The following is a 13,970-nucleotide window of genomic DNA, read 5'->3' on the forward strand; positions in this document are numbered from 1 at the left end:
TAGGTACATAAAAACACGTATCTAAAACACGTATTATAATTCAATAAAAAAATGTAGACACATAAGTAGATGAAGAAAAATGATATATAGTACAACAAAAGATTTGTTTTACTTTTTTTTTGCAGATCAGAATGAAGCACCACAATTTTGTCTAATTTAATTAGCAATTTCTTTGTTTTCGTACAACAAAATATAAAATACTAAAATCCTAAAACAATCCATAGAAAAATTACTAATATTATTTTTCGGTAAAAAAAAAATAATAATAATAATATTAAATATATAAATGTACAAGTAATTTTGTTCATAGTCCTATAATTTATATATAAGAACAATTTAATTGATTTTATAAATATAAAAATTATGGACTAATAATATTATTTATTTGCAATTTAAACTAATAACAAATTAAAATAAATAATTTAAAGTATAAAATAATTATATATTTATATTGAATAATTATAATTTATCAGTTAACATAAAATAATAAATGTGAGCTTTCAAAACACAAAGAATATACATATTAATGTTTTCTAAGTGACAATTGTTTTGTATATTATTATAGATTTGTTCATAAATTTCTGCTTCACAGCTCAAATCCATTTGAGTACACAGGGCATCATAGGAAACAATATTAAATGTGTAAAATGGCCTCTAGTGTTTTGATAAAAAAAAATAATAATAATAATAAATCTTATAGTGCACAAGCACATTAATAAAAGGTAAAAAACTACATGAAAGTATTAAAAATACATTAGTGTCGAGGATTAATATTTTTCTATATAATATTATACCACACTTGGTAATCAAGTCTTTTTGTTTTGAAGCAATAATATTACATGTATAAACATATAATCTAATAAAATTATATATAGATATAAATTTGTATACATAATATAACTTGGTAATAAATTGTAAGCTGTTACATTTTAGGTGGTCTCCAGATAGCTTGGTCCGTTTAAATGTACATATTAGCCATTAATGTTAATTATTATGTTTTATCATTAATTACAAATTTATATTACTCTGATTATAATTAATTTACCAATTGGCCATACCAGGTTTGTTCAGGGTCATGAAATATATCTGACAACATGAACCACCTTTAGCTGACGAAAAGAATACCTGAAAAAGTTTTTAGATATTAGTTTGAAAATTATAGAATCATCTAAGTATTAAATATATTATTTAAACAGTGATTATTAAATGAGAACCTAATAAAATATTGAAATCATAACAGTTAAGTATGAAAAAATATAATAAATTAATACAGGTTTATTTAAAAATTGACAAAATTAACATACCTTATCATTTCGTTCACAAAGAAACTTCAACCTCTGTGCTTTTTTATGCATGAATACACCATCTAAATGACCAGTTTCTACACTTCGTATTTCAATTGCTTTATTACCCCAACCCATTATTTGGCCAGTTCCAATATATGCAACCGATGTAGGCATTTCACCCCATTGTAATAATATATTCTTTGACGTCTATACATTTCAATAGTTTTAACAAAAAATTAAATTGAACAAATATAATAAACATTAGATAATTACCTTTCCATAAGTATTTACATAGACACCTTCATTATCAAAACATAACAGCAATTGTAACCCATTAGAGTTTGGTAACACAACAATACAATGAGGTGCAATAGCTCCCTGAGTCTAGTATTTGTAACAATAAAAACATTAATAAAACTCATGATTTATAAAATTTGAGTAAAACACTTACATGTTTAGGTAAGTATACATCATACACCGAGGCTGAGTCAAGATCTACAGCATGGAATCCATCAGCTGAACCATAGATAACTTTAAGTCGTGCCCCTTCTTCAATTGTTAAATCTACTAGAAGGGGTCGATGAACAAGGTCTCCAAAGGACTAAATTTAAGTTTTATAGAATTATCAAAATGTAAAAATCAATACAAGTGACAGCAATATTATACCTTGAAAGCCATAAATTTATGATACGGTTTAGGAGCCCATGCATAAATCTCAATGCTGTCTTTGAGTGCTATCACTAAGAATTTTATTCGTTCATACTTTACAATGCAAAAGTGTACAGCACCTTGTAAATCACCAACATTTATCCAACCATTCCTACGTTCTACTTGCTGTATGCATAACAAAAAAAAGTGTTAGTTATAAATTTACTTATATGGAACAAAACAGTAACACTGTAATTATTATGGATATGCCACAAAAAACTCACTCCGTCTGTTCTAAGAATTTTAGATTTTAGCCAAGATAAATAATAAACTCTAACACGATTCTTCTTGCCAGAAACAGTTACTAAAATATTTTGGCCTTCCAGTACTTCCATTTGTTGGAATCGTCTCCTAGAAATAAGTTGGTACACTTTACCTTGACCACTTCTGTCTAACAACATAAGTCCAGTTTCCGTGCCAATTAACAAGTTCACTCCTAGAAATAACAACTTTGTAAAGTATTTGCAAAACAATATATTATAAATGTACAGAGATAAATCTACTAACCCCATAATGCTGCACAAAGGATTTCAGAATTGAAACGTTTTTTGTATTTACGTATTTCAGGTGTTTCAGATGCTAAATCATGAACAGTTGGTGTAACATTAACGTTAACGTGTGACTCACGGCGACCAGGCCCTTGTGAACTTGTACTAGTACCAGTACCGCCAGCTCCAAAACCAAATGTAAGGAATGAACGTTGTTTCTGTATTAAGGAATAAGTTTTAGATATTGCATTTTGGTACTGAAACATAAAAAAATTAACCTTCAGCAATTTTACATAAATTAACAAATAATAAATAATAAATTAAGTATCTTCTAATACCAACAGCCACTTTTGTAAGTATTATATTTACATTTTACATACACGTTAATAGCTGTTGATAAAAAAATCATTAAGTTTAATTACACTTACTTTTAACAAATGTAGACATGATATTTGAGTTAATGATGTTAATGGACATAAAACAAAATCATATAAGATTAGTTATTATTTTAAAACAATACTAATTACACAGTTAAAATAATTAAATCTCAATATTTAAAATAAATTGACAATGTATAGACATGTATTATAATAATTTGATTATTTACCTCTTCACTATTGCTTTTATCTAGTCTTTGACTTGGTGTACCAGGACTAGATGAAGCCTAGAAAATAAAATAAAGAAACAATGTTAAAAATACATATAATACACGTATTATATTTATTCAACAACAAAACCTGAGAAAGTAAATCTGGAAGAACTGAACTTGTTCTAGAACTTGATCCACCCGATATATCATGTCTATGGAAATCACTACGACGTTCATCGCGATTCTACAAGTTCAAATGTTTTATCATATTAATTCTATATACATTAATTTAATTAATTAAAACAAACATTTTTATAATTTTGCATTAGTTTGGTTATTTAGCGTGTATTAGTAGTGAACAATTTTTAGCATTTATTATGCTCAACTAGTATGAGCTAGTTATTCCCATAAAATATTATCACTTATGCCAACAATTAAAACATACATATCTTTACATACTTACTTCATTTACTCTAATGTATAAATATAAGTCATTTATAAATATCAATATGAACCTGTTTTTCCATTATTAATCTTCTTTTTTCGTTGTTTAATTTTATACGTTTTATTTTATAACTATCAGCAATATAAACCTATGTGCCTATTTACAAGATGCTAATTTGTACACAAATCATGCAACACAAACACAAAATTTCATTACATGCAGACAACATGAACGCATTTTTATATTAAATATAGCATACACCATTCAAACTTTTATTTTTTTAATATATGTTCAAAATTTTATACCAAGATTATGGGAAAAAACCAATTCCAAATTTATTCTTGCATATTCCAAAATAAATACACGATAGGTATTGGTTTTTAAGTGCAAATTGTTTTCTTACTTTCAGAAAATTATTTAGAGATGTGCAATGATATAAACATTAAGTCAAATTTAATTGTTTTGAAATCGATCTTAGTCAAAAAATATATTATGAATTAACTTACATCACTTATTACCAATGAAATAAATAACAAAATTTAATACTCACAGAAAATTCAAAATTATAGATGTTATCGAATATTTAACAAAAAAAAAACATGAATAATTAATTTATAAATTTTCGTATTTTGTAAGTTGAAGTTTTCTAACTAGTATAAATATATTTAAAAACTAAATTTTGATTTTAAACATTTAATATTTGACTAATTCTTATAATATCAAATAAACAAATGATAATTAATATTTTTCAAACATAAAATCAAACATTGAAACATTTTACAACAATGAATATTAAGTTAGATCTCATTTTTAAAAATTATATCGAAGCACACCACTAACAGTCAGTTAGTATATGTTTGTACCGAAAATATTGACCAGGATAAATTGGTTTAAAGTCATGCAATTTTCACAAATACCACTGACCACTCACCAGTCATAACACCTTAATGTACAAGATTAAAAATCATCTAACATGTTATTAGACTCTTTGGACATGATGATCAACAGTGATATCAATGAAATTAATAAATGACATAAACCTTATCATCCTATATATATATATATATATATGTATATATGAGGTGTCTATACACTAAGTACCTAATATCCGTAGTAGTGATTGAGACACCTGATATGTGTATTATTAGCGACAACGCGTATTAAATTAAAACACATGGCATGAAATATAAACCTTTACTTTTCTATCTCTAACCTGATTAGTTTCATTGGTAAATCCATTATCTTGACCATTACTCTTCTTGTTACTATTAGTACTTCCTCGTGAAAACCTGGGATCATTATCTAAACGTCTGTTTTCTAACAATGGTCTGATAAATCTTTGACGGTTGGTTTGCAATACTATATCACCATCAGTTCTTTCTCGCCTTGGCCTAGTTGGTTTCCATGGTTTTTTTAACGAATCAGTTCGTTCCAAAGATTTTTTACTAACATCAGAACTTCTTCTCTGTTGATTATCAGAACGTCTTCCATCAAGAAACATGGCAGAATGACGAGCTGACGGTACAAAAAAGTCTGTATTCTCTCGTCTGAACACATTGGGTATAAATTTGGAAGGGCCAGATGATTCAGAACCATTACGGTTATGTTGTGGCATACGTCTAGGTACCGACGATACCTGTTCTTTGGCTTTTTGTTGAGAATTTTTCTCTGCTATATTATTTGATTTATGAAAAAATCGCGCAAAATCCCAGTCCTTCAGCAATTTTTGTTCATCAATATCTACTTTCCCATCACTTGAACTTGGTTTTTGTTGCGGCAACTGGTGTAGGAATTTTTTAAAATATTAAAACAAAATAATATAATAGAAACCTAATTGTCCATAGTACTAATCTTGATAATAGAACTCCAGTAAAAGCTATTCAGTTCATTTGAATATAAGTAATACAAATAATAATTTATTTAACCTCTCATAAAAACAATTTTATGTCATCACATTTAAAACTTAATTTTAAAATGATGTATAAAAAATATTATTTTGGAACTTCTTTTGAATTTACTTAGAGATATTTTAATAAACACAGAGTATTAAATGTCTCATGTAAATAATTGTTTTACAACACTTAGCTACTTATACATCATAAATAAAAAATACCATGCAAATATAACTAAGCAAATATTCAAAAAAAAATTCCAAACAAAATCCAATTACATGTCATGAAAAACAAAAATATCTTAGTGGAAAATTTTAATTTACTTTAACAAAATAAATATTTTGTTTATGTTATAGAAACATTAACAAAATCATTAAGAATCCAAGAATAATATGTCGAGTAAGATTTTATTTATAAAAAAACTTAGTGCACTAATCCTGAATTCTAATTTGAGGTATTATTTAAAATGTACTTAAAAACACTACACATACAATTTTTTAGATTTCCGTAACTAACTAAAAAAAAAAAATTATTAGTCAAATGAAATACTTTTTTCATTTATATAAATTTACGATCAAATAAATATTAAAAATATTTAACAAATAAACAGAAAAAAAATATATTTTTACTTATGTTAAATTTAAAATATTTTAAGAAAAATTATTAAAAAAATCATACTTTTATAATGTGTTACATTATAACAAATAATCCAACAAATAATGAATTTATACTGTAAATGTATTGAAAGTAAAATAATCTAGAATGCAATGAGATGTTGATAACAATAACCCTACACCATTAAGCTGAATCCACACACTTTTAAATTTAAAGATTCAATTGTATAGAGTGACTATAGACTGAATATATTGATAAAAAACTTTATATATTTGACAAAGACAATATGATAGTTTTAAATTTATCAATGGTTTTATACATATTATATTTTATACTAGAATGTATCAAATATATTTTATCGCTCAGTGTATTAATTTAATAGTAATAATCTAAAAATATAAAATAGGTACAAAACCAAATGTTAAATAACTAAAACTGAAAAGAATTACTAAGTGTTAAATGTGGACCCAGCTTTTGAATGTATTATTATAAATTTATTAAGATTAGATAAGTAAATTTAGATAAGCATTATATAAGTTACTATAAGTTGTTTGATCAATACATTTGTATACCTTTAGAAAAATTTTGAAGTAAACAGAATAATATTTTACAATTGGGAATTGGGAAATAGACATTTTTTACATGGATCAAATTCTACCACCAAAAAAAAAAAAACTAATTGTTTTTACTACTTTCAAAAAATACACACTAAGTATATAAAATGATACTTTAAAAAAAATGTTTAAGCCAAATTACTATTAGTAATTAATTAAGCAACTGAGCTAATTTCAAATTTTAAAAAATGATCCTAGTAATATATGCTTATAAAAAAACTTATACAAAATAATACACTTTAATGGGACATTTTATAAAATATAAACTAATAGTAATATTTACATTTAAATTTAACATTTTAGAATATTAATTACAAGTTGAAATGAAGTAAACAGATAATGAATAATATAAAATCTCATTATTTAATATTATAAAAAATAACTGCCCAAAGAATCTTTAAGGCAAAACCATTTAAACAACATATTTCTCTTTTTCATGCTAAAAAAATATCAGAATGTCCCATTCTAAGCTTATATTTTTCTAAAACAAAATGTTTTCGGTACTGCACACTATTCTATTTAATGTTTACCAATTTGTGAAAAGTGTGATGTGGTGTGCATTAGCCTATAAAGCAAATTAAAACACTTACCCTTCTTAATACCAATGTTCTGTCTCCACTTTCTTCTTCATCAGGAGTGGGCGGGAGAGGACGATTAGGCGCGCCACCTGGTCCCATAACAGTACTAGAACTTGATGATGATCCTAAATATTAAAACAAAATCGCTTAATAATATCTTATAACTCAATTTGTCTAAAACAATTCAGTGACTGAATTATATTTGAAAATGTATATTATTATATAACAATACTATTAAGTAGTAATTAGAATTGAATAATTATAAGTTATAACAATGATAACATTCATTAGTTAATCTCTTTGATAATTTAAGAAATTAACTAAATGATGATAATACATCATTTTAGAAAATAAACTATATAATAAAAAATACAATACCTTCTAAATGTACAAGTCCATTAGGATTTATATCAGCAGGTCTAAAAAGTAAAATAAAATAATTAACGCTATATTTATTTAATTTTTATATACAACTTACAGTGGTTTAGGTGGATCACTAGCAAGTAATGTTCCGTCATTTGGCTTTCTTCTAGGTGGAGCACGGCGAGCATCATGTCTATGAGCTGTGTCATCTTCTTCGTCATCATCATCATCTTCATCTTCATCAGAAGAATCGGACTCAATTATTCCTTGTGGTATCACTTTGGCCCCTCCATTTTGGTGTACCTGTGACACAGAAACATCTGTCTGTCTTGCTGATGAACCACCTATTTCATTTAACTGAGCAGCCAAGACATCAAAGACCTATATTTTTTGCGCTCTAGTTAAACTTAAACTATTTATTAAAATAACCTTACCATTGGTTGGAATACATTTGAATTTCGCTGTGGTTGTTGCTGTTGTGGATGGAAATGTCTATCATCACGTGGTGGTGGCGGAAGAGGTCTAGAAGGGGGATGAGGATCTGGAACAACTAATTAAACATATAAATAAAATAAGAGAACAATCAAAATAGGTTAAATATTATACCAATTAGTCTGTGAGGTATTATAGGTGGACGAGCAGGAGGACCTGGTTCTGGTATTTCTTCTCTTTCTTTACCATGTTTATCTTTACCATGAGGAGTTAAGGTTCGCCCCTCTTGAATTTGTTGGAAATTTCTCCTCAATGTATTATCACCAGGAGCTTGAATGATAGATGAATGTTGTTCGCCTGCAATATTATGGTCGTCGTCTTCTTCATTTTCTGAACCACTATAGCGATAATCTTCTCTTTCAGCTAAAAATCAATGTTTTATGAATTTATATATTATTTCAAAATATAATTTAAAATACTTACATTTTTCTTGCTTTCGTTTTTTACACCTATCGATATGATCTTTAAGTTGAATACGAACTTGTCTCTCTGTTGGTTGATCCCTAATATATGGGTGTTTCAAAAGCTGATCTGTATATGGCCTCTGATGATAATCTTTAACCAGAACTGTTTCTATGAACCCTATATATAATAAATACCATAACATTATTATTTTAATTCAACTCAAATTATAAATTATTTTCTGAAAAATAAACTCACCATGAAACTTTTTAGCCCATTTTTTTGACTTCAATCTGGGTGGAGAGTTTCGTGGGATTAAGAATAAAGCTCTCATTGGATGAAGATCACACAAAGGTGGTTGGGATTCAGCCATTTCTAATGCAGTAATGCCTAAAAAAAAACAGTTTATAACATATCATACATTATTGAAAATTATAATGTTCGTTTTAATTTTCCTACCTAAACTCCACAGATCACTTCTATTATCATATGTAGCATCAGGATTTTCTTCACAGGCAATAACTTCTGGGGCCATCCAGTATGGAGTACCAATAAAAGTATTACGTCGTCCAATTGTACGATCTAACTGTGCACTGACACCAAAATCAACAAGCTTCACTTCAGCATTATCGGTCAACAAAACATTTTGACCTTTAATGTCACGATGTATGACTTTATTTGAATGCAAATAGCTAAGACCACGTAATATTTCCCGGCATATGTAAGCAATCCATTCTTCCTTGAGTGACTGCCCTTTGGTTGATTTAACCAAATCAGTGACAGATCCAGCCCCGCAGTATTCCATTACAAGCCATAATTGATCATCTTTGCCTGGTGGACTTTTTTTAATAAATGCACCATAATATGTAGCAATATTACGATGATTGGAATACTATAAAATATAAACCATTATAAGTTAAACAGTTTTTTTATTATACAATTTATTTAAATAAGAAATTACTTTTTTCAGAACATTGATCTCCAATTTAATTTCTTCCTCTTCTTCCTTTGAAAAAAAAGAAAACAAGATAACAAATTTAAAATACATACATCCTAAAATACCATAGTTAATTTAAAAAAAAAAATACAAGTGTTTTTTTTATTTGAAACACTAAAATGGATATGCATAAATACAATATACATACTTCAGTAACATCCATAACTTTAATTGCTGCCAATTGTCCAGTTTTGGTATGTCGTCCCTATAAAAATAATTTAAAATGTAAAATTAAGAAGTACTGCTTTATTTAATTTCCAAATTTAACATAAATTCTAAATTACTAATCTTTGATGATCTTTTAAAATCTGTTTCAACTATATAATAAATAATTTTGTTAAAATTAATTATTCCTTAATTATTATTATTTTTATAGTATTTAAATAGTTTTAATACTAATTAAGATATGTAAAAGTAACAGTTATTGGTAATATTTAATAATTATACAGGCAATAATACCTACTAGTAATAAATAAAATGAAATTATGCATAACATTTATCTTAAATATCTTTAATAAATATAAAGGATATAGGGGTTATACTTCTAAATTTAGCATATGTAAAATTGTATTAAATGAAATAAAACAAAAATTAACTCTATTAGTTTATTATATTAATGTGTAACATCAAAAATATAAAAATCTTAATTGTATTATAGCTTTTATAACAAGTTTTATAAACAAGCTTTTATGACTACCTATTATAATTTGTTACAATCTGTGTTTATTATATTACACCTAAAATATTAATTATTTGAATTGAACATTTTGTTTTCTAAGAGTTAAAAACAATTTACATCAAGTAAATAGGTACCACTATGATGTATATTGAAAATTAAAATTACCACTGCGTAACACATGTGATGATTGACTTAATTAAATAACATAGGCTGTTCATATAATTGATGTGATAATAAGAGAATTATTAGGATGACCTTTATTCAAACAAGGTTCATAAAACTCTAATGTTGACTTTTTTAAGCAAATAAAATGAAATACCATAACACAATCAAGTGCAATACCTAGTTCTTTATTGAATAAATTACATTTTGAATTTATAAAAAATATTACACAAAAACATTTTAAGACCATAATACCCTGTTAATTGGACAATAAGACTAGTAACAACATTTAGATAATAATTGAAAAAATAGTGTTACATGTTTTAAAGTAAAAATGAACCAATAACAATTTAACTATGTGGTTAAACTATGATATAACTCGCTAAGAAAAATTAAGTTTTAGGTATGTCATAACAGTAGATAGGATTAATACATATTGGTTGGACTTTGGAGGGTCAACAACCAATTATACCCAAAATGGAACATCTTTGTCTACGATAGCTTCTTCAAGGCAATTAACGAAAAAAACTAACAATATAAATGCTATGCAGTAAAAAAATTACAGAAACTTAATCAAACCTTTACTCGAAATTGCAATCAACGTACTTATCAAGATCTTACTGTAATAGGAAATCAATTGCAAAAAAATATAAATAATAGTTAAAGATATATTCATCGATGATAGCCGGGCGGGGAGATAGAGCAAATGAAATATATGAATCGCGTTAAAAATTGAAGAAGTTTGAGCTTAACCGAAACTAGACAGTCTTGTAGACACTGACCAAACCACAGACCAAAACAGAGATAGACGAATACAAAATAAAGATAGAGACCGCTTACCTTGTACACTTGTCCATAGGTACCATTGCCAACAACTTCGATGAGTTCAAATATGCCAGCCGGATCCTGGAACAAGACGGATTTTTTTTGTATTTAAAAAAAAAAAAAAAAGCTGCGTTGCACCAAGTCGCAAAAAGCTGGCTTTTGGTGACGGTCGGACGAGGGCGTTGGGTAGATGCACGATGACTCACCTTTAGAGCGTTGAGATCGATGTCGTCCAGCGAACAGTTGACGCTCGGTGCCAAGTTGTGAGCCATGTTCAACATGGGTGCGGACAGCCGTTGTTGACTCGATCAGAGAGATCGGACTCTGCGGCGACTGCGGTGGTCGCGCTGTGCGGTCCGTCAACGACGATTTCTACCCGTGAGGCCTCCTCCGCTCCACGCGCGGCTATTACGCGGTGTTAGTCAGACGTCCGCCGATGTGCATCGCAGTGGGTAGTCATTGTCGACGTGCTAAAACGGTACACGCGACATGCCGACGGGTTGACTGGCGCTGATCGTCGTCGTAACTCGTATTATTATTATTACTATTACTTACTATTATTATTATTATTATTATTACTATACTATTATATATTATACTGCTTAGCGTCGATCGTACAACGAAGGGTCGAAATAATAATAATAAAACGACCGAGAACTGAAGGAAAAAAAAATAATAAAAATAACGAAAACAATAACAATCGGGGAAACTCCACACCTTTCCCAGAATCACGGATCTCAATTATGGTGACGTCATCTGCTGGACGGGAGGCACTGTGTCGCTGTTATCGGAGAGAATTTCGAATTTCGATGTTGGTCAAAATGACAGTCATTGATAACCGTGTTGTAGACTCGATAATATACGTGATAACTGATAACAACCGATGATAATAGGTATTTGATTTGATTACCTCCACACCCAAATATTTTGTTATATTATAAGACAAGTCTAGACAGTAGACACTCTAAAGTTAAAATTTAAAAGCTCTCAGGTACCTACTCTGAGTATTCGGCGGAGGAGTAAATTAGAGACATAATGTTTTTAAAATTTGCTTCACATGCTTTATGAAATATTTTGTTGAAAATATAACTACAAAAGTAAATCTACTAAGAGTAAAGAGACATCTAGTAAAATAATCGATTAATATCTATACGTATAGGTATACAACGAATTATATCTATTTGTATAGTATTTTGTCTGCCGAAAAAAGTTTCGAAATAATTATTATTACAGTTTAATTAGTACAGTTGAACTTGGTATTTTTTCAGTTCTTCGTGAAAAAATTAATAGGTACGAGATATTTGCGTATTAAGTGTTTACCTAAAGTCCTAAACAACTTTATGATACGCGTTTAAATGGTGTAATACTACATTGCCTAGGGTGGTGACATTGAACACTACGTCCATCGTATAGGCGCCGACTACATGGGTGCTGGGGGGCCGCAGCCCCATTGAAAAGATTAAGATTTGAGTTTAATTTAAGAGGAGACAGTTTAAAATATAGACCTAAGTAGTCCACTTCCTGCGTCTCTACTCTTTAACCACAGATATTTAAATTATTTTGAAGGGCAAAAGTTAAGGATAATAATCAGTAAATTCAGCCCTCATTGGAATTTACAAAACCTGGCGCCTATGCGTCCTTGCATACAAACATGATGAGTTATGACGTCATGTCTGATGTCTAATTATTCTTTTTTATGTGAATTATTTATTATATATTATTAATGCAATCAAAGAAATTGTAAATAATTTATTTTATAAATGAATAATAAAAGAGTGATACCTTTGGACAGGTTAACTTTTTGAAGATTAAATTGCTATTAAACGTTTGAATAGGTATCTAATGTCGTCAAAATGTGTACTTAAAAAGCTCTTAACAGACTTAACATATAATTAACATAATAATATTTGACTACCCTAATTTTATTTTTAAGTAACTAAGAAAAACTTTTTTAAAAATCATGTACTAGTTTAAATTTTGAACCTCATAGGTTTCTCATAAATAGTTCATACTATAACCCAAAATTCCAATAATAAATTAAATTATTTTTTCTTTAAGCATTTTAAGTTTAAATTTTCAGAAATAAATCAAATATTATTAGTATGTACTATGTAACCAAGAAAATGACGATTTTAATAATTTTAGTATTGCTAAATATATTTTTCCAGTAAATTTGAAAATGTTTCTTATTTTATTATATTTTTAATGAAAAATAAAAATTATCAATTTTTTTCTTCAAAAATTAATTCCACCTACCGTATTACTTAAAATAAAATAAATTAACCGTTTATTTTTTTTTGATTTTCAGTAGTGAAACTGACTCTATAGTATGACAGAATAATTAACATTTAACAATTTAACATAGAAAACGAACTCACTGAATCCACTGAAGTGATCGGTGCATACTTCATACAAGAGATTACAAATTACAACCCTAATCTTAAATTTTTAAATAGTCGATATCGATGGTTGAAGGCATACTGGCCGTATAGGTAGATACTGCAGTCTGCACTCTGCAGGCTATATTATGTAAATCGATAATATAAACGTTTAATACATTTAATAATGAAGCCGATAACGAAAACAATAATAATCCAATACAAACATTTAGTCCGTATTCTGGGTTTTTACGTTTCTTATTAATTCAATTTTTTATTATTATAGTAGCATAATAAACATATAAAAATTCTACAATTAAAAAACTGAAAAAGATAAAAAAAAAAAAAATTAAAAAAGCATTTATACAAAAATAGTCAAAAACTACAAAATAAATCGATTCATTTTGAATCAGAATTACATGAAACTAATTTACAAATTAGATTTCTATCTCTATAA

At 27.7% G+C, this 13,970-nt stretch overlaps 1 protein-coding gene across 9 annotated transcripts; it reads right to left on the reverse strand.

The window, feature by feature from the left end:
- Positions 1 to 421: 421 nt before the first annotated feature.
- On the reverse strand, positions 422 to 11,864 carry LOC114132079 (traf2 and NCK-interacting protein kinase). Of its 9 annotated transcripts, none has more exons than XM_050205082.1 (22): positions 11,342 to 11,864; positions 11,151 to 11,216; positions 9,618 to 9,674; positions 9,434 to 9,478; positions 8,932 to 9,364; positions 8,731 to 8,862; positions 8,494 to 8,652; positions 8,185 to 8,433; positions 8,013 to 8,119; positions 7,694 to 7,935; positions 7,594 to 7,634; positions 7,228 to 7,340; positions 4,730 to 5,296; positions 3,220 to 3,315; positions 3,090 to 3,146; positions 2,502 to 2,739; positions 2,219 to 2,430; positions 1,953 to 2,120; positions 1,738 to 1,887; positions 1,560 to 1,670; positions 1,305 to 1,493; positions 422 to 1,125 (listed from the first exon to the last, which is right to left on the reverse strand). In XM_050205082.1, exons 1-22 carry the CDS (start codon positions 11,414 to 11,416, stop codon positions 1,042 to 1,044), a joined length of 3,591 nt encoding a protein of 1,196 aa, XP_050061039.1. In that variant the 5' UTR covers positions 11,417 to 11,864; the 3' UTR covers positions 422 to 1,041. The 9 variants fall into 9 exon arrangements, with proteins under 9 accessions (XP_050061039.1, XP_027853267.1, XP_050061040.1 ...); XM_027997466.2 differs by having other exon boundaries at positions 7,694 to 7,959; XM_050205083.1 differs by having other exon boundaries at positions 7,694 to 7,881; positions 11,342 to 11,863.
- Positions 11,865 to 13,970: the final 2,106 nt, after the last annotated feature.

The sequence above is a fragment of the Aphis gossypii genome, chromosome 3, assembly GCF_020184175.1.
Source record: "Aphis gossypii isolate Hap1 chromosome 3, ASM2018417v2, whole genome shotgun sequence".
Lineage (NCBI taxonomy): Eukaryota > Metazoa > Arthropoda > Insecta > Hemiptera > Aphididae > Aphis > Aphis gossypii.

Excerpts from the sequence above, each read along its gene's own strand:
- LOC114132079 (XM_027997465.2), bottom strand. The coding sequence starts at position 11,416 with ATGTTGAACATGGCTCACAACTTGGCACCGAGCGTCAACTGTTCGCTG. Across the intron at positions 3,316-4,729 it reads TTACCAATGAAACTAATCAG|AATCGCGATGAACGTCGTAG; the intron begins GTTAGAGATAGA and ends TTGAACTTGTAG. Across the intron at positions 3,147-3,219 it reads TTCCAGATTTACTTTCTCAG|GCTTCATCTAGTCCTGGTAC; the intron begins GTTTTGTTGTTG and ends TTTATTTTCTAG.